The following is a 27,848-nucleotide window of genomic DNA, read 5'->3' as shown; positions in this document are numbered from 1 at the left end:
GAAAGTGGCGCCAATTGACGGATATAAGAGTAAAAGTAGATAAAAAAGTTAAAAAAAAAAGAAAGAAAGTATAAAAGCCAATTAATTTTTAAATCATAAAAGAAAATTAATTTTCAATTTATATCTGAATTGTTGAAACAAATTAATTTCTAAAAAATTGAATTTTATTTTTAATAAATACAATATATAATTAAATTTTTAAATATTATATCTGTGCATCTAATTTAAAAAAATTAAAATTTTATTTTTTATGGGATAGTGGATTCATATTTTCACATTTTTTTCTCTATTTTTTCCTTTCAAATCAATTGACTTTATTTGGAAGTGTAAATTTGGTATTTTTAATTTCATTTTTTTTTTGTAATAAATGATTTTTATGTAATTGTTTAAAATTAATTGGAGTATTATAGTTTTTTTTTTTTTGCATGTAACTCAAATTTTTAAGCCAAAAAATTGATGTTAAAAAGGTCGTCAAAAACAAAATTACAAGAGATTTAAGTGTCCCAAATTTTAAAATCTAAATGCATTTTAATTTAATAAAATTATTAGACACTTATAACTCTTAAACAAACCTGATTCAATTAAATTTTATCTAAAATTTCTATAAGAAGATTAAATATAAGATGGAATATATCTTTGGGACCAAAAGGTGAAATCCTTCATCTTAAAGGCTTTTTGCAGCTCAGTCCCATGATTTATGCAGGAGAGATGTTCCTTCCTGACCAAAATAAAGGGACAATCGGAGGTGGGGCGTGAGCTCCGACGGGTACCTGCAAGGATTTTGACGGTTGAGTGAGTAAAAGAGTAAGATGAGGCAGTGTATCAGTAGGTCAGATGCGAGAATATATCTTGCCTCTAAAGAAAACTAGTTGATATAGAAGGATGAGATATCCTTCTGCATGCATGAGATGTGCGCTTACAAGTGATAAGATTGGCTATTGGGTGTCGGTGATGGTTCCCAGGTGATAGCATAGTGGCGACAAAACCCTTATTAATGTAAATGAGATCTCCCATTAAAGATGATGAGATTTGAGATAGCTGTGCGGATATTCAGTGGGTTTGCAATGATGTCGTGACAGGCTGGCGTTGGGCCAAAACTGGGTCCAAAAGATAAATCATATTGGGCCGAGGTCGGGCATAAGGGAAGGGGTCGAGATTGGGCCTAGACGGTCCAAAAGGTAAATCACAGAACCCAACAGTGAGAATCGAATACGAGACCTATGACCGGCTATATAGCGACTAGAATTTAGGATTTTTGGGGACCAACACATATACGATTTTAACCGCTAGGCTATGCTTGTGGGGGTTAAGGTGGAATATATGTTAAAGCTTACTAAGGTTACTATAAGTCACTATTTGATTCTTAATACATTGTTTATGATCTCTACAATATCGAACCAGAGAGAGAAGAGAGTCATGCAAAGTGTTCCCAAGACGAGCAGTTATCAGCATGGGTTGTGTTGGGCCGAGGACCCCGAGCCTCTTGGGCCATGGCTATGACCCTGAGGCCCTTGACCCAGATTAAGCCCTTCAAAGCCCACAATACCCAAAGCGTGGACTGGGCCGACCCATGATGAGATTCCATTAATTGAGCCCTAAATGGAGGAAACCCTAATAGACCCAACCCCAAACCCTCTCCTATATTTCTCTGCACTGCGCCCTTCGCTTTTAAGCTGCCGCAGTGTCTTCTCAATTTGGAGTTCTTCCTTTCTCATCGCCTCGAAGTAAGTTTCTCTCTCTCCTTCTCTCGATTGTTTCTTAGGAAAATCGAAAGAAAAAACAGAAGAACAGAAATTTTGTTTAAGGCTTAATTACGTTTTTCTTGCTTCTTATTCGTGGCCGTTAGTTGTTTAATCTCGCTTCATGTGATGCAGTCGCCACTAAATGGTTCGTTCTTTCTTAGATTTCATTATCTTGTTAGATTTTCCGTTCAATTTGTTTAGATCCGTTCATCGCACACTACATGATTCAAGCTTACACCTTGCGATGCATGACGTATGTGTTTTATATACAGTTAAAGAAGTTCGATTGCCATTTATATTTTGATCGTAGAATGTTCTGCTTTATTGGTGAGAAAGCATTGGTAAAGTTATATGATTCCGGCTATCTGGTTTTTATGCTATTAATGGATCTGCATATGTATATGAATTAGTGTATGCTGGGTTTAACTTTTGCTATACGAACCGGCGTGGAATCTCTGTTTGTTGGTAGATGAGGCTCAGATACTAACCAACAAAAACAAGTAGGTATTATGTGTTTCTCGGTTTGATGGGTGCTGTTTTCTTTTCTTAAGTTGTACGTGACAATGTTCAACGTTGAAATTGGGTCTGGATTTGATTTTTTTTGAACAATGCAATGGTGCTTGCTAGATATGTATTGTGAACTTCCAGTTAGATGATCACAAGGAAAAAATTCTGATGGGTTTTAGACACTATTGACCATGGTTTAAGTGCACGGTTGAAAATAGTTACTTCAAATCCAGTGAAAGAAGGATAATGGCTGTAAATAATTGTATCATGACATTCTGAGTTTGAATACTACTCGTGTTTAAGCAACATTTCTGGTAGAACCCACCCAACCCAACTGTATGAAGAACCATGTGTTTGAAAAATTGAAGCCTCTCTATGAACATGATGTTTGGAATTTAATTTCCGTTGCTTAATCTACATCTTCCCAGTCATCAATGGATTTTTATCTTTTTTAACTGGTTGCCAACACCTTTTTTCACGTTCCTGCAGAGCGTCTTATTAGGAGCTTGCAAATATGGGTCGTGTGCGCACGAAGACTGTGAAAAAGTCCTCCCGACAGGTGATCGAGAGGTATTACTCCAAGATGACCTTGGATTTCCACACAAACAAGAAGATATTGGAGGAGGTTGCTATAATCCCCTCCAAGCGTCTCCGAAACAAGATTGCTGGCTTCTCCACTCATCTCATGAAAAGAATCCAGAAAGGTTCTGTTCGTGGAATCTCGTTGAAACTGCAAGAAGAGGAGCGCGAGCGGCGCATGGACTTCGTGCCTGATGAGTCTGCCATCAAAACTGATGTTATTGAGGTTGACAAGGAGACCATTGACATGCTTTCTGCCCTTGGCATGGGCGACCTCCCTGGGGTTGTCAAATCAACCGTTGAACCACAATCTTTACCTCCTGTTGCTTCTTTTGGTCGCGGTGGACCGAGGAGGTACTAGGTTTTCAGCACTTGATAGCTATTTCAAATGCAGGGTTTGTAGTTAGGCGACTTTGACTTTATATTTTGTGGCCAGGACGGACCTTCTTGTTTTGTTATTGATTTTGAGTTTTAGTGTCTGGTGATGGGATAAAAGAGTGGCAAGTGGTTTGATAGAAAAGGACCCATACGATCTTCAAGTCTTTTTTTTTTTTTGGGTATTTAATGTCATGAATTAGATGTTGCTAGACTAAAATACAGGTCTCTCTGAAGTTCTGGAAAAATAATGCTTTAAAGCTTCTATATTGCATGATACCCATAACAGGACACCGACTGATGATGCCTTATTGTTGTAGCACCATATAGGATTTTTGGTTGATTCTCAAATCATCATCCGGTTTGTCCACTCTCACTTCCTCTTCTGATTTTGCAAATAAAGTAGTTAAAATTCATCGCACCCATTTAAAGGGTGTGAATCCAGTTCGGCCGGAGCCCCCCACCTACACTTTGATATGATGATCTTGTTGTATGGTATTACTTGCTACATTTGTTCAATTTATTGAATCATACATAATTGATTACAAAATCTGAACCCATTTATGATTTTATGACAACTCAAAGCACATTTTTACCTAATTTGTCTTGTAACACTAAATCTTCTTGTGTTTTTTCTCGGAATATAAGTATTAACAAGTAAACTAAAAATTATATTGTTGAAAACTTTAATACGATTAAGAAACACCTTGTTTTTATTATTAGTTAGTTTAATATTTTTGACTGGAAAAAGGTTTGAATTTAAGTTCAAACTTCAAAGTAAATTAAACGGAAAGAATTCGATTGAAGTTGCAGACATAACTTTAACTTTAGAAATATTAGGGGTATCTTCAGCAGAAATATATATATTTTTAATTTAATTTTTATTAAAATTAAGAAAAAAATATTTTTTTAAATTTTATATTAGATTTTACCGGATGCATTTATTAGCAATTTTTTTAATTTTATATTATAAAATAAAAAATTAATTTTTAATATTTATTAACAAAATTATTTTATATATTTAATCCCAGTTAAAATTAATTAAACTAAGTTGAATTTCGACCCGCATGGTGCCACCACCATATAATAATTATATAAACACACAGATTTTGGAGTCAAAATTCGGTTCACTCTGAACTCTGAAGCTGAGAAATGGATGGGAAATTCTATCTACAGCCCACTTTTTTGCTCAGTATAGCCACCATCTAATATACCAAATTTACCCATAATCAAAATTCCTTTATTACCCTTGTGTGCAGTCTCTTATTCTCCTCCTCTTTTCTTCTCTGCAACTTTTTCTGTTCTCTCAATTATATGCGTCATTTACTACTTCTTCTATATGTCCTCTCCATTTTAATTTTTTGATTTTTTTCTTCTATTTTCTCCTTTCCATATGGATGATTACATCAAAAAATTAATGACATGGGGGGAGTTTGACAAAGAAAATAATAGTGAACATCAATGGTCGGAATTTTACGAAGAAGAAAATAATAAACAACAATAGGGAGAGTTTCGTTATGGATAAGAGAATAATGAACAATAATGGAGAGAGTTTGACGAAAAATGCAACAATGAACAACAAGAGTAGGTCAAAGATCAGACGGCACTGGTAAGCCAACATCTTATTCTGATAATTGCTCAGGAACACTAATAGATGGCTACTCAAAAGTAATAGTAGATGGTGAACCTGAAACAACTATTACAAATGACTATTCAAGGATGCCTGACTCCGGAATGGATACATCAACAGCATCAGACTTGACTTTTCTTTTCCTCGTAGAAGCTGTCGGACACGAGCGAGATGAAGATGGACTAGCTCTTTGTGCTCTAACTTCCTGTGCCCCACTTCCTTCCTGGATTACCTCCTCAAGTACGTGGCATACTTGTATAAAAAAATTGATATGAGCATATAATGTCAAAATAAATTCAAAGATACTACCTATTACACAATTTAATATCATGGTAAACTTATGGATATACCTCAACTAATAACACAATTCAATATTATCGATAATAATATTAATTTGCTACTATCTAAGTTAATGTAAGAGAAAAATAAGATAACAAGCCAAATGTAAATTTAACAAAAATAAAAAAATTAGCATTCTTAAATTAAAATTATTTATAAAAAATATCAACTTTGATGTTATTTTTAATTTATAAAAATTGTTCAATTTAAAAAAAAAAATCCGAAACCGCGGCCAATCCGGGGTTCGCGAAACCCGCGACCCCCCGTAAGTCGGGGAGTTCATGGAACCCCCGAATCACAAGGGTCGGGGGTTCTTGGAACCCTCAACCGAATTGAGTTGGGGTTCCTGGAGCCTTCGACCCAATTGGGTTGGGAGGCTCCAGGAACCCCCATTGCAATGGGTTGGCCACAACCAGCGGCCGCGTTGGTGGATGGCTGACCCACCGCCCAGGGGGTGAACACCCTCCTTCCCTACCTAGTTATGGCCGCCCAACAATTTGCATGTGTAAAACAAATATGTAAAAAATAAAGTACGAAATTACCTGTGATGTTGGGCATGTTTGTTGCAGTTTAAAAGATGTAACTTTTAATTTATAGTTTCAAAAAGTTAGAATGTAGTGTTTGTTTTACCTTATAGAATTCTAACTTATAATTTCTACTGACTTTTAGAAGGGATAGAAGCTGGCTTTTTTAAAGCTGTGATACCCCAGCTTTTATAACTTCTATTTAAATAATTACATTTTTATGACAATTTTGTCCTTATTTTTAACAAAAAATTACCCTTTTGTCTATGCAATCATGGGTTTTTCTTCTTTACTGCCATCTCCATTTTCAGATCTCTTCCTCTCTCTTGTCATCTTCCTCACTTTCTATACTTTAATTAATTTTTTTTATAACACTTGAAACTTATACATATACACTAATTAATTTTTAAATTATCATTTTTTAACTACTAAGGGTATTATAGATAATTATATAAAAATAAGTTATTTTACAGTTTATGGTATCAAACACCATAACTACATCTTCTAATAAGTTGCAGCAAATATATTCACAACTTATTTTAAATTTTAGAAACTATAATTTAAGAAACTAGAAATTATAATTTTTTTAATTAAATTACAACAAACGGGCGTTGTCTTTTATAAGTGCCGTGATGACTGGATTCGATGGAGTTTCTAACAAGAGAGTTTTTGGGTGTGAGTGGTAGGGTTTGAAAATGAATGATTGCGTGGTTATAAAAGATGATGAGGGCAATTTTGTAAAAAGAGTGGGCTGCAGAGAATAAATTGGTTGCTGCATTGAGCAATCCTGAGAAATCCTATTTTGATGGCTGTACTGAGCAAAAAAATGGGCTACAGATAGAATTTCCCTAGATTTCTTCTCTCTCCCCTCTTAACACCTTTTTTCCACCTCCACCCTCGCCGGAAAACACCATGCCGCCGCCGCCACCTCCGCCTCCACTCGCGCTCTCTCCCTCTCCCTCAAACCCCAATCCTCCGAATCCGACAACCCCTCCTCCCTTTCCGGCGACATCCGCGGCCCCAACTCCAGCCGGAAGTCCGTCAAATCATTCCTATCCAAATCCCCTCCGGCGAAACCTAAGTTCTACATAAACCCCCTCAAAACCCTCGTAAATCCAGCAAATAAACCCAGTGCCAATTCCAGTTCCCCCAGTCTCACCACCAAGCTCCAGTTAACCAGCAAACTCTCCCTGCCACCACCGGCACCGTCTCCGCCGTCATTCCCATCCCGGGAGTTGCATTCCGGCAGCAGGGGAAAATCTTTGTGTGGAATCTTCCGTTATGGATTAAGATGCATGAAGTGGCCGAGTTCTTTCGCCAATTCGGGCCAGTAAAGAATGTTATACTGATGAAGGGCCACAATGAGACTGAGAGGAACATGGGGTTTGGGTTTGTGATATACGATGGTGGTACTGCGGAGAAGGCGGTGGAGTTTCATGGGAGGGTGTTGACAGTGAAGTTGGATGATGGGAGGAGGATGAAGGAGAGGTCGGAGGAGAGGCAGAGGTGGCGTGGGGGGGGGGGGGGGGGGGGGCAGAGAACGTAGAGTACAAGTCAAAGAGGCACGAAGAGAGGGGCCGATCACGGAGGGAGTTTCGGAAGGTTTTGGAGACTCCGCCGAAGAATTGGCTGGCTGTTGTGCGAGCTTTTCAGAGGGTTGACAAGGTGTTGCTTCTTGACATTTTCTGATTCCTGTTTATAGGATTATTTTGAATTCTAATTCAGGGTCTGGTTATGGTTTTTGGCAGAGCTTAAGGTCCATAACAACTCAATTGTCAATTCCGAAACTCATGCATTTGTTGTTTATTTGATTAGTTTGTAGTTTAAACACACCAAATTGTAAGCATTCAAATGAACTCCACTGCCAGTTTTGGGAAGCTGTTAAAGCCATAGGCGGCCATGAACGTAAGGGATTTCAGTGGCAGGAATTCTTCTCATTCTTATTGTATATTGACATATTTCTGTTGAATTAACCGACATCTTTGTTGGGGTGGCTCTTTTATTTTCATTTTGTTCTGGTTGATTGATTAACTTCCTCTTTCCTTTTTATGTAATCCAGATGCTGTTCCAAAGAAACTTGTCGAGCTGATGAATGTGTGTGGATTAACTAGGGAACATGTAGCTAGTCACTTGCAAGTTTGTTATATTTGGTTGTGCATATTTCATCTTACATGAAAGTTAGTTATTGATTTGCCATATCTTATATGTATATTAATGCACATTGTCTGTCTTCAAATGCCTTTAAGTTTGGAATAAGAAGCAATAAACAAAACCTTGCCAAAAGCATTCCTATTTTAACTGTTCAATTTATGCAAAAAAAATTAGTATGTATTAAATTTTTTGAATGCTGCTATTCTTTTGTTTTGTTGTTCTTTTTCTTTTTTTTCAACTTTTGGATGTTATACTTGTTGCACATATATATGTTTTCAGATATTGTACTTGTTGCACATGGTATGATGGATACTGACCTTTTTACATTATATGAAAATTTTGATATTTTCTTAGATGAGTTTGCTTGTGAAATGTTGGATGGGTGATAAGTGGTGGTTGAAATGCTTGTTTGTTAGGTTGATCATGCTAGTTGGATGTTTCTTTGTGCATAGATGGTAGGGAATGGTTGACTATTAAAGCACATAGTTGATACTTGTTTGTGAATTGTTTGTAACAGGTTAACAAAATTGGGAATAACCAAAAGCAGGCAGGGTATTGTGTCTTTCATTTGTAGCAGGTTAACAAAATTGGGAATAACCAAAGGCAGGCAGGGTATTGTTGTTGGTCCCCTGACACACACAATGGCCACTCAAGAGGGGGGGTGAATTGAGTGATTAAAAACTTTATTGAATCGATTCTTTCCTTTTTAAAACTCTTGAGATATTCTTATACACAAAATACACTTGTTATAAATATATATGTTGTTTAAAAATGATAGCAATATAAATACACAAACAAGCACAATATAAACACAAGATATATAGTGGTTCGGCATATCCAACACCTACTTCACTCTCTCAATGTCAAACCGACACTTGAGGTTCCACTAAAATCACCACTAGGTTTCCACACAAGAGCACCTAGCAAACTTGTACACCCCGAGATTTCCCCTTAGCTCACCCCGAAAACTAATACAACACAATAATACATCTAGATTACTTGGGCTCTAGGATGCCACTCACAATCCACAATCTAATACAAATAAATCAATCCTATGTTCAACACACTTGGACTACAATGGATATCAATACAAGAACAATATACAAGGCAAAATGAAATGATACAAGTTACCAATAAGAAGAAAACTTCTTCTTTGCCTTGAAGCTCCAATGGATAAATCTTTGAAACTTCTTGGGCCTTGGATTGCTTTGATTGAGTGCTTGAGAGCTTGGGTGTGCTTTAGGAATATAGGAAATGATAGAGCATTAGCCTCCTCCAGATTTCTCCTCTTGATATTTATATTGGGGCTCTCAAAACGATCTGCAACAGCTCCAAAAATCCGATCGTTGGAGTCTGGCAGTCGACTACTCTAGCTGACAGTCGACTCCGCGACACCTATAGTCGACTCTTGTTGCCGACAGTCGACTCTCGCTCAACCCACAGTCGACTTTCAAATAGACAGTCGACTCAACAATCGACTGGACAAAACTTACTCTCGGCTATCTCAATTCTGCATAAACAATGCTCGGTTATGTCGACTGATGCACATTCACAGTCGACTACCATTTTGACTTACAGTTGATTGTCCCTCACTGGGAGACGACTCTCAGTCCAGAGCATCACAATCGACTTTCATTTGACAGTCGACTGTCCGTTTTTGGAAGTCGACTCTCCTGAAGCCTCCAGGAGAAAATGAGTTTATTTAATCAAATTTTCATCTCCCATCATGCTTTAAATATAAGTATGCCTAAATATGTTGCTTAAAGTCATTTGGTATCCTAGTGCATCATTGTTTTATCAATTGGTATAAATTAATATCATTATGTTTCACTGTTCTTCAACAAATGGTATCAAGAGGATATTTCTTTTATGCAACAATTGGTATCATCGTCCAAAAATTATTCTCAAAATGCTTATATCATTTTTAAAAAAAAAATTGGCATCATTTCAATCATTTGGTCTTAATGCTTCAATTGGTATCAACTTTAAATTGGTATCATTTTCTTGTTTCAAATCAAAGGCATACAAAAATTTTTCTAGCCATTTGTTTTAATTGATATCTTATTTATCTCTTGGCTAGTGTATATGTTTGGATTGCTTGGCTGCTATTTCCTACTTATTTGTTATACTCTGCATGCTCTGATCCCTTGCGTTTTATTGCTTTATCATTTTCCCTATATTTCTTTCTGTACTAACTCTTTTCTCTTTTTGATGATTTCAAAAAAGGGAGAGAAGTATGTAGTGAGGGGGAGGTAAGTTGCAAGGGAGAGAGGAATGTTCTTCCAAATGGTTTTTCATTGTAAAACCTTGGTTCATGTTTTTCAAAAACAATCTTTGTGGTTTTTGTTTTATTGGTATCTATTAGTACAAAACATAGGGGGAGTTGTTTTGTAAAAATGTTTTCATAAAATTATAATATTTTTGTCATCATCAAAAAGGGGGAGATTGTTGAGCCAAGTTGCTCCAATCAACCTATTGTGTATTTTGATGTTTAACAAAACATAATTTTAGTAAAATTATTTTTAGTATGTTTAAGACCCCTAATAAATTTTTGATATTTGTTAAGTAAATATCTTGTAATGAATTTATGTTATGTATTGTAAGTCAAAGCAAATCTTATTTTTCTGAAATCTGGATTGAGAGTCGACTCAAAAAAAAAATGTCTATCACAATAGGTTATGCAAGTTGGATCAACAATTGTGTCTTTCATTTGTTTTTCCCCAGTTTTTATCATCTTATTTTTCACTTTTATGCATTATGATTGAACAAAATTACTGGCATTTTATCACGTTCATGGCATTTATAAATGCAATAGCATACCGAAACTGGTGTTGAAAAGCTATTAACAGGGGTTATAACAGCCAGTAATTATGAAAATTTAAGTTAATAATTTAAATTTAAATTTAGATCTCCCTCCATAAAGTCAATAGATCAAATAGATTGCTTTGATGTTGGATTTGAATTGTGAAAATTTAAAGTAACTTGTACGGCATCTGTGTGAAAATAGTCAAAACCATAGAGGATCTTGGTGGAATTTAAAGTAAAATCATAGGGGCCTAATAAGGGCTTAATGAAATGGGGGTTTGTGCAAGAAAAGAAAACCACAAGGCGAACCTTCAAATACATTTTTAAACCATAGGAGTTTGGTGCCACCTTACCCTAATCTTTTATATATGCATGTAATAACATGAATAAGCAATTACAATACGTAATGGGTAGCTGTGAAAGACACTCATTTCACTCTCTCTCTCTCTCTCTCTTCTCAGTTCTCTAGCGTTATTATTCCAACATGTCTACGTTGGTATAAAAATTTAATGCAATTATTTAACTGAAAATTGTGATTATTTTTTTGTATCACATATAGTTTCATATTTTTTTCCATTGATCATTTAGTTTCATATTTAATCATGTGGAATTCAAATAAAATAAATTTGAAAATTAAATTAAATTGATTTGAGTAAATGCAAAATAATCAACTCTATTTTTTACAGCTTCAACAAAAGAGAATGCCAAATTGGAAATCTACATTTATTGAATAGTATTGATGTGCATACATGAAGAAATTTTGTTCAGAATGACTAGAAAACCCTTGATCCTGCTTCTTTACAGCTCTCTTGGACTTTGTTTTTCTCCTTACAATCAGTTAGCAATACAAAAAAACTTGTAACTCTATGATTAATCATTGAAAATCTTGGCTCAATCATATGTATTATTTCTTACTCTTCAAGCTGTGTATTAGCACAAAAATTAGGAGTAAGAATTATGTGTGCTCAAGTAAGCATAGCTGTATGTAAAACACATCGATGTTTTAATCATGAGCACAACTTACATGTTTACAGAAATCTTTATGCACAAATTATTGATTCTTTCTTGATGTTTTATCTTGCTGATGATGCAATTAATATGAATTCGCAGAAGTATTGGAATTGCCTAAGACCAGTTTCTGAATCAAGCACTCAAACTCAGCCTATCAGTGAAAGGAGCAAGATCGAAAAGACTTATCGATCAACATTTGCATGTATCTGATAGGACTTAATTTTATACTTATTTTTATCTAGTTTCGGTCTTAACTTTGTGTTATTTTTCCTACTTATTGTGAGTTTTTATGAATTTTACATAATTTGGATTTCTTTTTGTGGGAAACAAGCCAGATTCAAAGATTTGGGCTTTAAAGAAGATTATATAAATTAATTTATAATATTAATTTCAAAATCAACATTATTGAAAATTAATATAATAATTTCTTCTCAACCCTAATCCCTGCTTTTTCTCTTCTTCCCTTACCTAATCCCTGCCTTTTCTCATCTTCCCTTATCTTCCGATTTCCTCCTTTTAATATTAATTTTCAATAATATTAATTTTAAAATTAATATTATAATTTAATTTATAATATCTTCTTTAAAGCCCAAGTCTTTGAATTTATTTCCTTTGCTTGTTTTCTCCAAAAAGAAATTCTAATTATGTAAAATTCATATAAACTCACACCTTAAGTAAGAAAAATAGCACAAAGTTAAGACCGAAAATAGATAAAAATGTGCATAAAATTAAGCCCTATCAGTACGCAACCTATCCCTTTGTATGAGAGACACCAACTGCAATCACAAAATCTGGAAGAAGACAACATGAATCCATCACTTGAACACACATATAGTGAAGGCTATGTTCCAGCTGAAGCTCCTAGACTTGGTGATGATCCACCTTCTCCGATCCAGAAAGTTTCACTCAGCAACTCATTATACAATTTAGGTGATCTCAAGAAACCAAAACCTGGAAGTGCAAGTAACATGCCCTATAGTTCAAGAATTGAACTGAATAATCATCAAAACAATTTGTTGTTGGCCGGAAATACTTCTGCCAGCCTCTTCAGTGGTACAAATTTTACCCAAATGTGTCAACAAAAAGAGCACATTTCTACTGCAACTGGTGTTCTTGACTCTAGCAACAGTAATTATATTGGGCTCGTGGCTAGGCATCAACTTATTTCGATTTTAACAGTGGCCTGATGAACAAAATGCAATATAAAAGTATCAATCCTGTGCCAACTTTGAGTGGCAATCCTGTGAATGATCACTTGGGCCAAGAAGTGTCTTCTTCTATTGGGTTTCAGATTACAACTAATATCTCACCATCCTTGACTTCCATTCAACAAGAGAATGTTTCAGTGCCACCTCTGTCTAATGTTTCTGATCTTGATGGGATAACTTTTGACCAACGGTAAGGTGAAGATGTGTTTTGACTTAGTTTTTTGGACGATATTGGCACAGAAGTAAATCCATTTCAGGTGTGGAAAAAATTGTTCTGCATTCTATTACTAGTTCGGCAGATTGTTAGCATACTTAAAGTTCTAGTACTTTTTCCTTCATAAAGACAAAATGGCACTTCTTTCGTCTACATTCTCCCCCTTCTTATGTGTACTCGCAAAACATTGAAGAAGCTCTGAATTTAAACTATGTGGGAATAACCTAGAAGTGAACCATCAGTCCCTTCAGCAGGCTTTTGTACATTTTTAATTATTATTTTTATATATTATCAAGTGGCTAATACATTTTGTTATTCCACAATACTCCGATACCTAAATCTTTTTATCTTGTTTCAGCAACCTGCAGGCAGTGAAGGTCACAGTTTGTCAGATGAATATTTTCTCCCATCTAATCAAAAGCATCCTCAAATAAATTAATCTGGTGAGTACATAATATTTTAATCCTTTCTTTTAATAAATGTAACATATATATATGGGTTTCTTCCAATTAGTTTTTGCAAGTGTGTTTTTCAATAAACAATAACCATGCTTGCCGTGTGCATTTATTGTTCTATAAAAGCACTTCCCAAGTGCGTTTTCTATAAAAACAATAAATCCACTTGACAAAAGCATTTATTGTTTAGTCATAACATGCGCTTGCCAAATGCTTGTGTTGATCGAGGTTAGTATTCCATTGCAGGAACCACATTTGTTTTGTCCACCAATTGTGGGTTTCATAGGATTAGGATTTACCTAATCTTTTCCATTAAGTTTCTCTCTTTGTCTTTTTTATCTTGAAATTGATCGATTCCTTTCAATCTTGTATCAATTCCCCTAATGTGTTTGTCAGCTTGTAAGATTTATGAAGAATCACCAGTTGTATTTGTTGGTAAATTATGCTTGTATTCAAAACTTAAATTGATTGGCTGCGGTTTGGTCATTAAAGAGATAATGTTCATGACTCTTTTTTTTTTTTTGTTGATGAATTATGAGCAATAAGAAATGGGGTGCAGTCGTGGAATCTTGAATTTTTTGTATAGCAGTGCTTTGATAACTCTTGAATTATATGTATAGTCAGCTGGGCTACTATGCTATTAATTTTTTTTACCTTTTTATTTTTTGTTTGTTTTATTAGTTTTTTTAACAACTAAGCTCATAAAAAATAATTTTGCCATTTACAAGTCGAAATGGCCTATTACTGATGCTGCAGCGAGTAATCTATACAACCACTTGCACCTTTTTTTTTTAAATTATTATGATCTTATAGTAAGGCATGCCATTTTTTCTGGATTTTTCTCGTTTATTATGTCTCTCGTGCCAATATTAATTTTATTTTAATGTTTCATAAACATTATAATAGTTAATTTTGCTTACAGGTAGGTGATGAAAATCTTTTGGACTTGTTGATTGGCTCTGAAGATAATTATACTGGTGGACGGATGCAACAATCAGAAGGCTTGTTGTTCTTTATTTACTGCAATACGATTTATTTAATGAAAACGCTAGTAGAGATTGACTCAAAGCAGCATGTATTCCTATAGGCTCAGATATTGACTTATAAGTTGTTTTTAGATTGAAGATGGCATAAACTATGATTTAGAAACTCTGGTGCGTGCGTATCTGGAATGGCTATCTAGAATAGTTCCCTTTCATGTTGTTATGATTGGTTGTCGATGGCCACCAGAGCTTCCGAATGAAATAGTTGAATTATTTTTTGTAAACTTTGCCCTGATATTGGATGCTTGGTGGTGGCATATATATATTTTTTTGTAGTTGGATGCTTGTCGTATAATGTAGTTGGCCAGTAGGTTGGCTTTACTTGTTGTCTCTTTGTGTTTCTATTGCTCACAATTTGTCCTTAATTGTTGTTATTATTATATATATATATTTGTGTTTCTTGTAAATGGATCTTACAGCATGTAACCCACCCTTTCCGTCTTTGCTTTAGCTTGTGTTTGATCTAACATTGAAGGTTTTGCCGAGTTACCTAATAATTTCCCAAAAAATGGCAATGTTGTCACATAAGCAGCACGGAAGAAGCACATACATAACATGAAGAAATTTTAACAAAAGAAAGAAAATCTCTAATGCATATATATTATTGACTTGTTAAGTGTGCATGTATTGTAGGAATTTTAACAAATTGTTAGTGCATATTAGATTATCTAGATGATTTCTGAGATGTTGTTACATAAGAAGCACGGACGAAGCACAATTCAATAATATTTGATTGATACATACGGCACAACAGTTATGGTATTCTTATGGGTTTCTTGATTAATTTTTAAAATTGTCTTGAAAATCATGTTTCAAGCATCAAAATGTACAGCAGAATATACAAAAATCAAACTCGGTGGCGCTTAGTTGAACTTAACCATATGCGTAGGTTACATCAAATGTAAATAAAAGCATATAATATTTATACCTTTTTATAAATGGATGAGTGTTGAAATGCTTTCGTTGAGTCAATTTTTCTGTCGAACCTTTTTCTCCTCAAATGTGGTGGGCTTAGGTGCCAACACTAAACTCGTGCTCTTGGAACTCTTTATGGGTTTTATGTATTAGATAAAACTTATACAAATATGAATAAAAGTTGAAATTGTTCTTTAAGATCAGTTCATCTCAAGAATTTTAAATAGTAGGATTAAATGAAAAGGGTAGAAGGCTATAAAACACCACCGACAACTTTTTCTAAACTCGCAATTCTATCTCACAATTTCTTAGGATGTGTTTGATTACAATGGTGGAATTTGAGTAGAAAGAAAATTAATTTCAGGGAATTAAATTACAAGGAAAATAAATTCCTGAAAATTGAAGGTTTAAGCTGTTTGATTGATATAATTAAATGATGTTATTTTTTATCTTTTAGTGTTTGATTGGTAATATTTCCCATAGAATTTGATTATTTTCTTGACATTTCGTGTTTGATAGGCATTATTTTTCATAGAAAATGACACATTTTTCATGGAATTCAATAATGAAAATGTATTAAAAAATATTAAATCTTGTAAAAAAAAATAAAATAATAATGTATTTTAAATTAATTAAATTATTTTCTCAAAAAATAAAACTACAAAATTAATTTTTTTTTGTTTTCTAAAGGAATAATTTATATATAATTTTTGACATATTCACTTTTTATATATTTATATTTATTAATTATTAAATTTCTGACATATTCACTTTTTATACATATATTTATATTTATTAAATACTCCCAACCTGCATTTCTCGTTCATCCCAACGGCTGCCCAGCTGCACTTTTCAAATTGTCAGGAAAATTTCATCTCTTTCCTCCCAAGAAATTTGATTTTCATGATTTGAAAGAAAATGTCCTCATATGATCATTACAAGGAAAATGATTTCCTTATAAAAGAATGACTGTCAAACAATGCATAAGTTAAAAATTAAGTGAAAATTTTACTTTTTTTATGAAAAAATTGACTGTAAAACAAACGCACTCTTAATTTTTTTTATTTTTTTTTTTCAAAAGTGCTCCTTGTCTAACCTCTTATTTGGAGGGGGTGATTTGTGATATGTTAGTCTGAAAAAAAAATTAAAAAGTTTCTTAGATAACCTTTGATAGTAATGTTTTAGTTTTAACTTTTTAAGATATAATTTTAAATAAAAGATTTGGTGCGACAATAAAGTTATATAAGAAATTAATTATTGTTTAGAAGTTATGAATTTAAATTTTATTAACCTAATTAATTTTTATATTTTAAATAACATACATAAAAGACTTTTTGAAATACATTATTGATAGATCCTCATAACATCAAATTTTAGTTTTATTTATACAGTATATAGATGATTGATTGGTTGATATTGTTATGCTTCTAAAGTTTAACTATTTTTTAATAAAATGTTTTGGAAAATAAATGTTTGACCAAATACAATTTTGCTCTAAAAATAAATATTACTTAAAAAATAAGGAATTTTTACCTTATGATGTAGCGTGGTCATTAGACAAATATACTATTTACACTAGTTATCTGGTCTTGATATTTAGGGACATTAATTGTTAATCTTTTATTGATTTATATGATGTGGGTGGTTGTATGAATTGTTGTGTCCTCTCAAATTTTACTTTAAATATAAAAAAATAACCCTGGGAGTTTATGACTTTTTTTTTTGTATACAAAATAGCTTATAATAGCATCGAGGTTTATTATTTACTTTTAAGTATTAATAATTACAATATTGTTATATGTATTTCTCGCATCACCTCGCATGGGCCAGACTCGGTCCGATAGATCGGCCCAATCACCCAAGGCCAAAAAGGCCCGGACGACCTCGTTAAGGAAAGCCCAGCCTCCACAAAAATTTGGAAATCGTAAAGCGAGCATATAGCGAGCTCGCGATAATCCCCCAACGAGCTCCAAGCAATAGACTAACGAGCTCCTGAAATATCCTCCAGATTGCTGGACCGTCCAGGTCGCCAGCCTAAAACCTCCAGCTCGCATGAGCGGCAAAGCTGCTGAGAAGTCAGAGGTAGGGTCCGATCACTTTATCTGTAACAGCCCATGCCCCTCGTAATGAGGATCCCACTCCGGTCTTGTGAAGGCGATAAGAACTGTTTGTCCCCCATTATACAATCACTGTATTTTATATGTTATCTGAATTGTAAAAGCCTCTCAGTATAAATGAGAATCAAAGAGACCATGAGGGGCAAGGACGAAAAGAATAATCAGATACCGCTACCCTGAGAGAATAATCAGACGGCGGCCGTGGACTAGGCATCGTTTTGGCCGAACCACGTAAAAGATTCTGTTGTACACGCTTGGAATTTTGGGGAGGGGGGTTTCCTTCCTTCTCGGTATTTTTGGATTGACTCACCGCGGCCCAAAACGAATCACGGTCGGTCGAAATTGAACGTTGACAAATATTATATTCAATTATTAAATAATTTTTCATTAACATAACGCAATAAAAATGACTAATAACATATATATATATATATAATATGATACAACAAAATCAAATATCTTAAAAAATAATTGTTCAAAATGTTTTGAATTTGTTATCCTTTTACTCCAAACTAACACCCATAAATTAAAGCCAAACCTAACCCTAAGTAGAATCGAAATGTCAACATTTATTTTTGGCCAATTAGTAATTTAGTGACGAGGGGGACGGACACATGGACATATAAAATATTTATAAATAGACTCTCTTGCTTTTTACTGTGATCAATTCTAAAAATATTTCTCCCTAACTAGGCTACAATTAAGGTTCCTTGATTTCAAATCTAGGGTATGAACGCACCTCCTACATCATTTTCATTCCATATGTTTTGGAGAGTTTTAACTTATTTATTCCACAATATCTCAATATCCATTTGATTGTTGAGAAAACAGGGCTTAAATGCTAAGAATAAAATCTGTCGAAACTTTTTTCTATTATGATGTTTCACTTATAATAGTTATAGATCTCGTTGTTAGCAATAGAGTTGTTTCTACATATTTTATTATATGCACCAGTTTAATATATTTTTTTTTTCATTTTCCTGACTGTTGATTTTTGTAATTCTTAGGTTTTTGAGAATTTCATCGCTCAAAAGTATCGAATTTTGTATATAATCGAATCGATTTATGATCCTGTTTGTTATTTTGTTAAATCGAGCCTAGTTTGCGTTTCACATTTAATCATCTTACTAGTTTTGGAAATCAAATGTTATAAACTGATAAAGAAATTAAATTTTGCTTTATTTTATGAGAAAACAGTTGAATTAGTTTGGAATTTCATCAAAATAATCCTAAGACGTGCCGTTTGTACTAGTTGAGGTTTCTTCAATATGTGAAGCTGTTGAATTCAAAGTTCCGCTTTAGCATGAGCCTCCCTTGTCAAAGAAGTGTCCAGTTCCAGTTGTAGAAAAATTAAATAAATGATAGTAGAAGGATATTTAGACAAGTGTCTAAATAATAGGTATCTATTAAAAGTGACAATAATGATGTACCAACCGACTTCTGGGCCTTATTCTCGAGTAGGCCAACCCAAGGGAGCCAAGCCCATGTGGCAAAAGAGAGCCACTACTACTAGTACTAGGGCTCCCACTCCCTCCTCTCCCTCTTCTTGTTCTTTTCTGTCGCAATATATATATATATATATATCTCCCTCTCTCTCTCTCTCTCTCCCCCTCCCCCTCACCGATTCTGGTATCTCTCTCCCTCTTTCGTTCTCTCTCAAGAACGCCTCTGTAAATCGCCGATCTTGTAAAATCCAACCATCCGATCTTGGATCTGACCGTATTTTCACCGTGTGAAAGCGGGCCCGATCTACAAGGAGGTAAGTATTTTTAGTTTTATCAGAGATTATTTTCAGCACTGATCCATGATATATACGTATATACGCGCTATTTGGGTTTGGCCGAAAGCTTAAGCTTAGATCTAGGGAGATTCGGCCGTTGGATCTTGCTGGTTTTTGGGTATCTTGGTCGGTGGGGATAAGGGTGTCGGGTGGTTGCCTCTGATCGGCGGAACCACTGGCCACGGTGGCTGGTGGCGACTGCCAGTGCGTTTTTCAGTTCTGGCCCGAAAATTAAAAATCAGATCTACGAAAATCCAGCCGTTAAATCTGACCCATTTTTGTGTATGTTAACCCCCTTGGCTTGGCGTTTCAAACGGTAGGCTCTGAACGTGGGAAAGTCCGGCGGCGGCGGCGGTTGTGGCTGATTTAGGCTGTTTTTGGGGTTGGCCAAGTTGGCAGGGCCCAGATGATTCATGGGCCAGTCCATTTTTGGGTCTGGGTCTGGGTCTGGCCAGTTGTTGCAGGCCTTAGGTCGGTCCAAAATCCAATCTGTTGACCCGTTTGACCGTAACCGTCGACTTTTCAGTTAGTTAGGATAGATATTTTAGATATTGTGTTTATTTAATTCTCATGTAATTTAATAATTTTGTTAGGTGACTTGGACCTGACCTAACCAAAAGGCAATTGAGGGATCTCCAAACCTAATATAACACTGTGAGTGGGTAAATTGTATTATAGTGGCAATTGTTGCATTCAAATTCCTAATCATCCTGGTATTCTTTATATACCATCACATTGACGTTTCTTTAATTTACTTGGGAAAATAGAATCCATGTTGACTGATCTGCGCATATTGACACTTATAGCTGATTGCATTTCCTTTAATTTGCATTTGCGTAAAATATGATTTATTGATCTATGTATGTTGATACTTATATTTGATTTACTGCATGTGGCACTTGTTAATACTAAATGATAGGATAAAATGTGTATTAAAGAGAGTAACTAGTTAAAACCCTATATTGCTAACTAAGTAAAAGTTAGGCATTGGTGCACTACGTATGCATTAGGGTGTGAGATAGTCCACCCTTGTTGGTGTGAGAGGTTCCGCCATCCATGTTCAGTTCAAGCGTGAGAGGTTCTGCCATTATGCTCAGATTTGTAGATAAAAAACCATTCTTTTCTGTCGCAAAATATGAATCCACATAGGGATGGCAATGGGTCAATAAATGGGTCCCATTTACCTATTTAAAGTTAAAATGATTATGAAAAAGTTATATTTCGTGTCATAAGAGATTCAAAAATTCACAATTTGAAGGATATAGACATAAGATATATTTTGAACATTTACTAAATGGGTATGCAAATGGGTGACCGTTGCCATCTCTACTTATTCATTTTGTCTTCAATAGATGCTACTTCAATCTTAATACATTATCAACCTCAATTGCACCTCATCCTAACTTTGTTATGGTTAGTGACATGATGACATTTATAAGATCAGTTGACTTCTAAAAGTCATATTAACAACTCAAATCCATGCAAAAGAATGTCGTGGCAAAACCATCTTTATGTAGAAAAGTTTCATGAGATAGTGATGAAGAAAGATAATTGATATGGTCAAGTTAATTCATTTTAATTTTGTCTTTTCTTGCGTGGCCACACGTCCATCATATCTTCATCTCAATTAGGTTTGTATTTTGTACATATTGATACTTTATTGTTTAAAGTTATGTGTTAGACAACAGAGTTGGTCTTTTAGTTTCATGAGGTGGTTGTGAATGACTTGTTCTTCAAGCCTCACCATAGCATCTGCATATTTACTTTTACTATACATAAATTCTATGTGTCCAAGAGTGTTTCACCAGTGTCTTTTAAGGTTTTTTACACCATAATATTGCATTAGTCATGATGGCTGAGAGTTTTAGTAAAGAACTATTTTTACCATGTAGGAAAAATGAGGCCCATTTTCTGTGGAAATTTTGACTACGATGCACGGCAATCTGATCTGGAGCGACTGTTCAGAAAATATGGGAAGGTTGATAGAGTGGATATGAAGTCTGGTAAATTTGACTGTTCCTTTTGTTCTTAGCTTACATATATGTTAGGCTTGTGATTTTATTGTTGACTTCTTAATTGTTAGCTTCGTCAGTTTTTATATACGTATCATTTCTGTGTTCTGGTGGTGGTATGGGTAATTAGCTATTTGACTATGGAGTATCAAGCTTTCTACTTGGATTCTCAACTAGGACAGTGGCAAAGATATCTGTCTAAAGCTTTCCATTAAATTAGATTGGGAATTGCAATCATTGAATCCACACCATGATTGAGAACTATGATAGTGTTGAAGAATGAGAATAAATTTTAGAGCTAATGCGCTACCATATGCATGTATCGGTAAGACACGTCCGTCCACATCTTCCAAACGCTAGCAGTTGCCATATCCATTCAAGTAGTTGTGCCAAGAAGGATCTGTTTGCGATCCAGAAAGTATGGAAGCTGAGGCACTCTGATCAAGTACAGCTGAACTTAATTGCAGTCAGTAGCTGTTAATTTAATTGGTGGTTGCTGATGTTTACATGATGTACTTTAATATATGTACCACAGGCGTCAATAGGGTAAGCATTTCAAAGCCTCGTGCAAGGTTATACCTTTTAATTGCTCAAACATTTATTTTTCTTTTGAGGTCATATTAATGAGATAAAATTACTTCAATCTCTATCTATATAAAAAATGGTGGTAAAATTAAGCTCATCATACAAATATCATCCTGCCATGCAACGATGGTGCCATGGACTCCACAACAACAATATCGTTCAGCCAAGGGAAAGTCCTCCGAAAAGTCCCTTCATATTGTGGCATAGCATTCAGACTGCGAGATCAGAATTGCAATCCTTTGTTGAGTACTCGTGGGGTCCCAGGATACAGCTTGAGGAGAAAAGGAAAGTTTGATTTATGAAGTGTAACCCCCATACTCAACTAATTCTTTGGCGCAGGATGACCTTGGAAGGTTCATACATTTCCTGGCTGATGGATCAACTCTTCCACATTCCATTTCCTGGCTGTGACGAGCTTCCTCTTCTTGTATCCAAGAAGAGCCACTCTGATTCACTATGGCATGACCATCCCACATTTCCCTCAGACACCATTGCATTTCATTCCTCATCAAATATGCCCAGCCTTCATTTTCAGGCAAACTATGCCGACCTCGAAGCAGAGGCAGCAGATTACATGGAGAAGGCAATCTTTTCATTATCCCACCATGAGACATCCACCTTTGGATTCTAGTTCCTTGACACCACTTAATTCATCTCCAAGGTCTGTTACTGAATTTACTGGTCAAATAGTTTATAGATTTCACATGGGGTCAACGTTATTTTGGGTAGAGTTCTAGGCGGTTTGCATTTGATGAAAATGCCTTACCATGTAAGAGAATCCTTGCAAGGGGGATTCTTTACTTATATGTTTGCCTCCATTTATAAAAGTAAAATCTTTTCTCTGCAATAACTTTACTTAATTGGTATATAGGGTTTGCTTTTATTTACATGGATGATGAAAGAGATGCTGAGGATGCAATTCGAGCACTGGACCGTATTGAATTTGGCAGGAAGGGACGTCGTCTTCGTGTTGAGTGGACAAAGGTAATGCAACTCTGTTAATTATACTGGTAATAGTTGCACGTTTTGCAAGTTCTCTGACTTTTGCATTCTATGTGAATTGATGATCCATTGATGTATTTCAGCAAGAACGTGGTGGTGGTGGTGGTGGTGGTGGAAGGAGGCCTGGAAGTTCTCGAAGATCTTCAACAAATTCAAGACCCTCGAAGACACTGTTTGTTATTAATTTTGACCCATATCTTACTAGGACAAGGGACTTGGAAAGGCATTTTGATCCATACGGGAAGATATTGAACGTGAGGATCAGAAGGAACTTTGCATTTATCCAATATGAATCACAAGAGGATGCCTCCAGGGCATTGGATGCTACAAATATGAGGTATTCTTATTTGAAAATTTTTCAGTGGCATCTGTGTGTTTATTGTCCCAATTGTGTCAACGCCTTGTATTTAATCTTTGTAACCTTGGGAATAGTTAAACTTTGGCAGTGACTTGTTTTTGGTAGATCGTTTGTCTGTTTGATAGCGTTTGTTTGTCTAGCTTCTGAATGAACTTTCATATTGTGATTGGGACTTGTATTTGTTCTGATTTGCAGCAAGCTGATGGATAGGGTTATTTCCGTTGAGTATGCAATCAAAGATGATGATGACAGGAGAAATGGCTATAGCCCTGATAGAAGTCGTGATAGGTCTCCTGGAAGGAGAGGCCATGACAGGGGGCGATCTCTGAGCCCATATAGGAGGGAGAGGTCTAGTCCTGATTATGGCCGTGGCCGTAGCCCAAGTCCCTATCGGAGAGAGAGGGGGAGCCCTGATTATGGTCGTGGCTCCAGCCCGGGTCCCTACTGGAAGGAAAGGACTAATTCTGATCATGGTCATGGCTCCAGCCCAGGTCCCCACAGGAAGGAAAGGACTAATTCTGATTATGGCCGAGGTCATAGCCGCAGCCCACGGAGAGAGAGGCCTGTTCCTGATCATGGCTCTGATCCCAGCCCAAAAGAGAGGGTTAGTCCTGATTATGGCCGTGGTAGCCCAAGTCCCCGCAGAGAGAGGGGTAGTCCTGATGACTATCATCGTGGTGACCCAAGCCCCCAAAGAGAGAGGGCCAGTCTCGATGACTATCGTCGAGGCAGCCCAAGTCCTCAAAGAGAGAGGATCAGCCCTGATGACTATCGTCGAGACAGTCCCAGCCCCCAGAGGGAGAGGAATGGTTCTGATGACTATCCCCATGGCCCCAGCCCTGATTCTAAGCTTGAGCCAAGGGACAGTCCAAATGATAGAGCAGTGAGCCCCATGAATGAAAGATACCGGAGGTTTGTATTGTTCTGCCATGATTTGTTCGTTGCATACATGTTTGTTGTGACATTGGAGGATGTGATTGATTTCATTAATTTCTTCTTTTCTTATTTGATGCAGTCGCACGCCCCCAGCAAGGGAAAGATCTCAATCTTGAGTCGCTTGAATTTAAGTTGTAGGAACTATTTAGCTTGCTGTGTCTCTTTGCCTAATTCCTACAACCAGTTACAGATGAGACGCAAGCTTCTGAAACTCTGAGATAGTGCAGGTTATTTGGTTCTAGTTTGTTCGTCGTTGTATTTCAACTTCTGTTCTGAATCTTCATGCATTTATTAATATGTTTTGAACTAGGAAGACATCATAGACAAATGTGTGTTCGACTTTAATTCAAGTAAATGTGATCGTTTTAGGGATCTATATTTGAATTTGGGTTGTACCGGCGGGTTCGTGGGGAATTTTCTTGTTATTGCAAAAGCTATAGCCTGTAGGTTGGTTGTAAAAAAGATGGGGATGGGCGGTTTTATGGAAGTTGATGACCCAAACGCAGTTCTTCATAGGAGGGGGCCTCTTAACGCAATATTTTTGCCTTAAGGCAAGGGTTATTTGGTGGGGTATCTCTTTTTGCTTTTAAATCTCAATTGGTTTGTTTTGCGGTGTTAAAAGAGTTTGCTTGTAAGGCCCTTCTGGAATCCTATAATCCTTATCCAATCCGGACTGGGAATCTCAATCCTTTTACAATCTGGAAAACATCTCCTAATTTCACGCGGACTAGAACTACTACTCTATATATAATAATCTGTTATAGTCGTAAAATGTTGTGTAACATTAGATTAAGGGTGTTATTAATATCATCATGATGGCCGGTAGAGGAGGAGGTTGCTGTTACTCAGGCAGTGGTGGCACAAGACCAAGGGCAAGGGTTCCCATTTATTATAGTGTGGCCATGTCTTCTACGCCGTCTTGTTCTTTTGATTCTGTTGAACCGAATTGGGAGTCTGATGAGTCCGATCCTTGCGGCGATTATTTTGGTGTGGAAAACGTTTTCATAAATAACAAAAAATTTCCAGACTACAGCCGGAACGCTGTGGAGTCCAAGCGGCGCCGACAGGGCATATTCACGCAGTGTTTTCAGTTCTTGAAGCTCATATTTGGCTCTAATCTTAGTGGGGACGACATCTAATCTCATCGTCTTTTTCTGCTTTGTGTTTCCAAACAGATGGGAAACATAATTTCGTATTTTCTTTAGTTTTTTTTTTTTTGAAAAGGAAAGTGGCTAGATTAGGGTAGTTTAGCAAGAATGTTGTGAGGTTAGGGTATTTAATAATTGTTCAGTGTTGTTTGATTATGCTGCAATTATATGTTAAATTTTATTTGGGATTTAGGCTTCATTAGAATCTTGTGATAAGAAAATAAAGATGGCCCTAAGTATTCAAACAACCAAATCTTCTAAACGTACTTGTCCTGTCCTGTGTACAATAAAACACACACACACACACACGAAAGAGCTTAAAAAATTTAACTCTTGCGAACTTTGGGATCATATTCTTAGCCCTACTAGGAAGCATGGTGGTGGTAGCGAATTTGGAGCCAAAACAAACTTAAAGGGTGATGGTGCATCTCCTTTTTAAGTTGAGGCAGTCAGTGGCAACCTGATCATTTCATGAAGGGTACATCACTGACAGATATGAGCAACTCTACACAAACAGGAAGAAGAAATAAAAATAAGAGACACGCGAAAGTACTTTTATGTAATTTTTTATATTTTGAAGTCAAATATTTTTTGGTATGAGAGATTTTTTTTTTTTAAAAAAGAAAAAGGGTGTGATATTTTAAATTTTGATATAATTTTTTATTAAAAGATATTCCTAAAAAATGTTGATTAATTACTTACTCTAATATTAATAAGCACAACATTATATTTAATTACTAAATATTACTGTTGTCAATAACAACTTTAGTCAAAATCTACTTTGGAAGTTGAAAATTGGCATGCTTCTTTTAAAACAAAACGTTAGAGAAGAAAAGTGATAGTAAAAGACTAAGACAATTTGTTTTTGAAAAAAAAAATAGATTTTCATGTGTCAACACAACTTTAAAAGTACCAGAAATATTACAAATAATTTTAATGATAGTGTACTTTTCTCCTACTATTAGTTATTATTTATTAAAATTTTATTTTTTTTACACGTGATTTCTCTTTCATTTTTTTTTTATTTCTTTCTCTCTCTTTATCATTTTTGGGATCAAGAGTTCAACTTCAATTTTTTTTTTTTAGATTCTATCATCTCTCCATAAGACTCTTTTTCCTTTTCTTTCACCGCCTCTTTCTCCCATTTTTGTGAGTAAATATTATTAATTTATTCTAATTTTAACGATAATTATCTTTTTTTCTGTCTTAAAAGACTTATTATTGAAGTCACCTAATTTGGGACAATATGGTGCCCCTAAGCTACAATTTGGATATTTGGCAATAAGTTTTTGTATTTTATTTGTGAACAATAATAACATGTGAAGTGTATGACTATCAAACTGGCAACTGTGACCAACATTGTGGTTTTTGCTTTCATACCCTCTTTTTTTATTTTTTTTATTTTTCTGTGTGTGTGCATATGAAAACAAAGACAAAAAAACAAAAGGTAGTATGATTAAGACAATTTAGTCAAAGACAATTTCAAACTTCGAATCAATGAATTATAAAATTTATTTTAACCTAATATGAAGGGATTTTTTTTGCAAATTGTCCGAAAAATTTGGGCGGACTTTGAATACATGATAAATTTTTATATTTAAAGTGTTATATATCTCTGTCAAAATTATTAAAAGGATAATGACAAAACACTTGTAAGATTAATCAAAGTCACAATTTTTTTGTTAATAATACTGATAATTTTCTTATATATTGACTTGGTATATCAAAAATGGGTATAACTTCAAATAAGGGATTGTCTAATTGTGAAAATAGTTAAGTTTGAAATTGAAGATAAGGCAAAGACTGAGTTTTGTTTTTGTTTTGTAATTTACCCAAGAGAAGAGAGGGAACCAAAGAGCTATAAAACTAATCTTGTGGTCACTAAAGGACAAGATTGGAGGGGTGTGAGTGACCCTGAAATGGGTCAGGTCAAAAAGCATGAGCATGCATGAAGGAGTAATTGTCAAGATGAAACTCTCAACCACTGCCTAGTTAGTCAATGTAGGCTAAAAAGGGGGAAATGAATTGTGACTTAGTTTCAAAATTGCTACAGTTTTAAGTGATGAAATGGGAAGCCAAATAAACTATGGGCAAAGAAAAAGAAAAAAAGGAAACAAGGAACAGATTTAGCAGAAAGCTATGGGCATGTAGACTTCACTTTCTGCACGTTCCTGTGGCGGCTTCCACTGAACAATTGCGGATACCGCATGCCTGTTATGTTTAAGAACAATTGTCTGCACCTGCTAGCTCTGCGAAGCATGATCTCCTCTTGGCTTGGCTGATCGTGGACTTTTCCATACATGTATGTACTGTCAAGCATTAATTAAAATCTTTTTTAAATGCATCTAACACTACATATGTACATCTGGATTCTGATCTGATTGAAATGTGATGCTTTTGACGCATGATGGT

General features: G+C 35.3%; 2 protein-coding genes and 1 long non-coding RNA gene across 5 annotated transcripts; all 3 read left to right on the top strand.

Moving 5' to 3' along the window:
• Positions 1 to 1,580: 1,580 nt before the first annotated feature.
• LOC127795011 (40S ribosomal protein S17) lies at positions 1,581 to 3,470 on the top strand. 2 transcript variants are annotated; one of them, XM_052326410.1, is made up of 2 exons: positions 1,581 to 1,724; positions 2,739 to 3,470. In XM_052326410.1, exon 2 carries the CDS (start codon positions 2,764 to 2,766, stop codon positions 3,187 to 3,189), a length of 426 nt encoding a protein of 141 aa, XP_052182370.1. In that variant the 5' UTR covers positions 1,581 to 1,724; positions 2,739 to 2,763; the 3' UTR covers positions 3,190 to 3,470. The 2 variants fall into 2 exon arrangements, with proteins under 2 accessions (XP_052182370.1, XP_052182378.1); XM_052326418.1 differs by lacking the exon at positions 1,581 to 1,724 and adding an exon at positions 2,153 to 2,242.
• A 3,752-nt stretch (positions 3,471 to 7,222) lies between these two features.
• On the top strand, positions 7,223 to 14,895 carry LOC127796965 (uncharacterized). The gene is made up of 4 exons (XR_008022103.1): positions 7,223 to 7,361; positions 11,763 to 13,128; positions 13,444 to 13,528; positions 14,467 to 14,895. It is a non-coding gene; the product is annotated as an uncharacterized LOC127796965 (long non-coding RNA).
• A 4,298-nt stretch (positions 14,896 to 19,193) lies between these two features.
• LOC127804309 (serine/arginine-rich splicing factor RS40) lies at positions 19,194 to 24,664 on the top strand. 2 transcript variants are annotated; one of them, XM_052341166.1, is made up of 7 exons: positions 19,195 to 19,374; positions 19,989 to 20,049; positions 21,288 to 21,398; positions 22,864 to 22,976; positions 23,078 to 23,331; positions 23,548 to 24,264; positions 24,368 to 24,664. In XM_052341166.1, exons 3-7 carry the CDS (start codon positions 21,293 to 21,295, stop codon positions 24,402 to 24,404), a joined length of 1,227 nt encoding a protein of 408 aa, XP_052197126.1. In that variant the 5' UTR covers positions 19,195 to 19,374; positions 19,989 to 20,049; positions 21,288 to 21,292; the 3' UTR covers positions 24,405 to 24,664. The 2 variants fall into 2 exon arrangements, with proteins under 2 accessions (XP_052197135.1, XP_052197126.1); XM_052341175.1 differs by lacking the exon at positions 19,989 to 20,049 and having other exon boundaries at positions 19,194 to 19,374.
• Positions 24,665 to 27,848: the final 3,184 nt, after the last annotated feature.

The sequence above is a fragment of the Diospyros lotus genome, chromosome 1, assembly GCF_014633365.1.
Source record: "Diospyros lotus cultivar Yz01 chromosome 1, ASM1463336v1, whole genome shotgun sequence".
NCBI lineage: Eukaryota > Viridiplantae > Streptophyta > Magnoliopsida > Ericales > Ebenaceae > Diospyros > Diospyros lotus.
The sequence above is the reverse complement of the archived record's forward strand: the minus strand, read 5'-3'. Positions and strand labels throughout refer to the sequence as shown.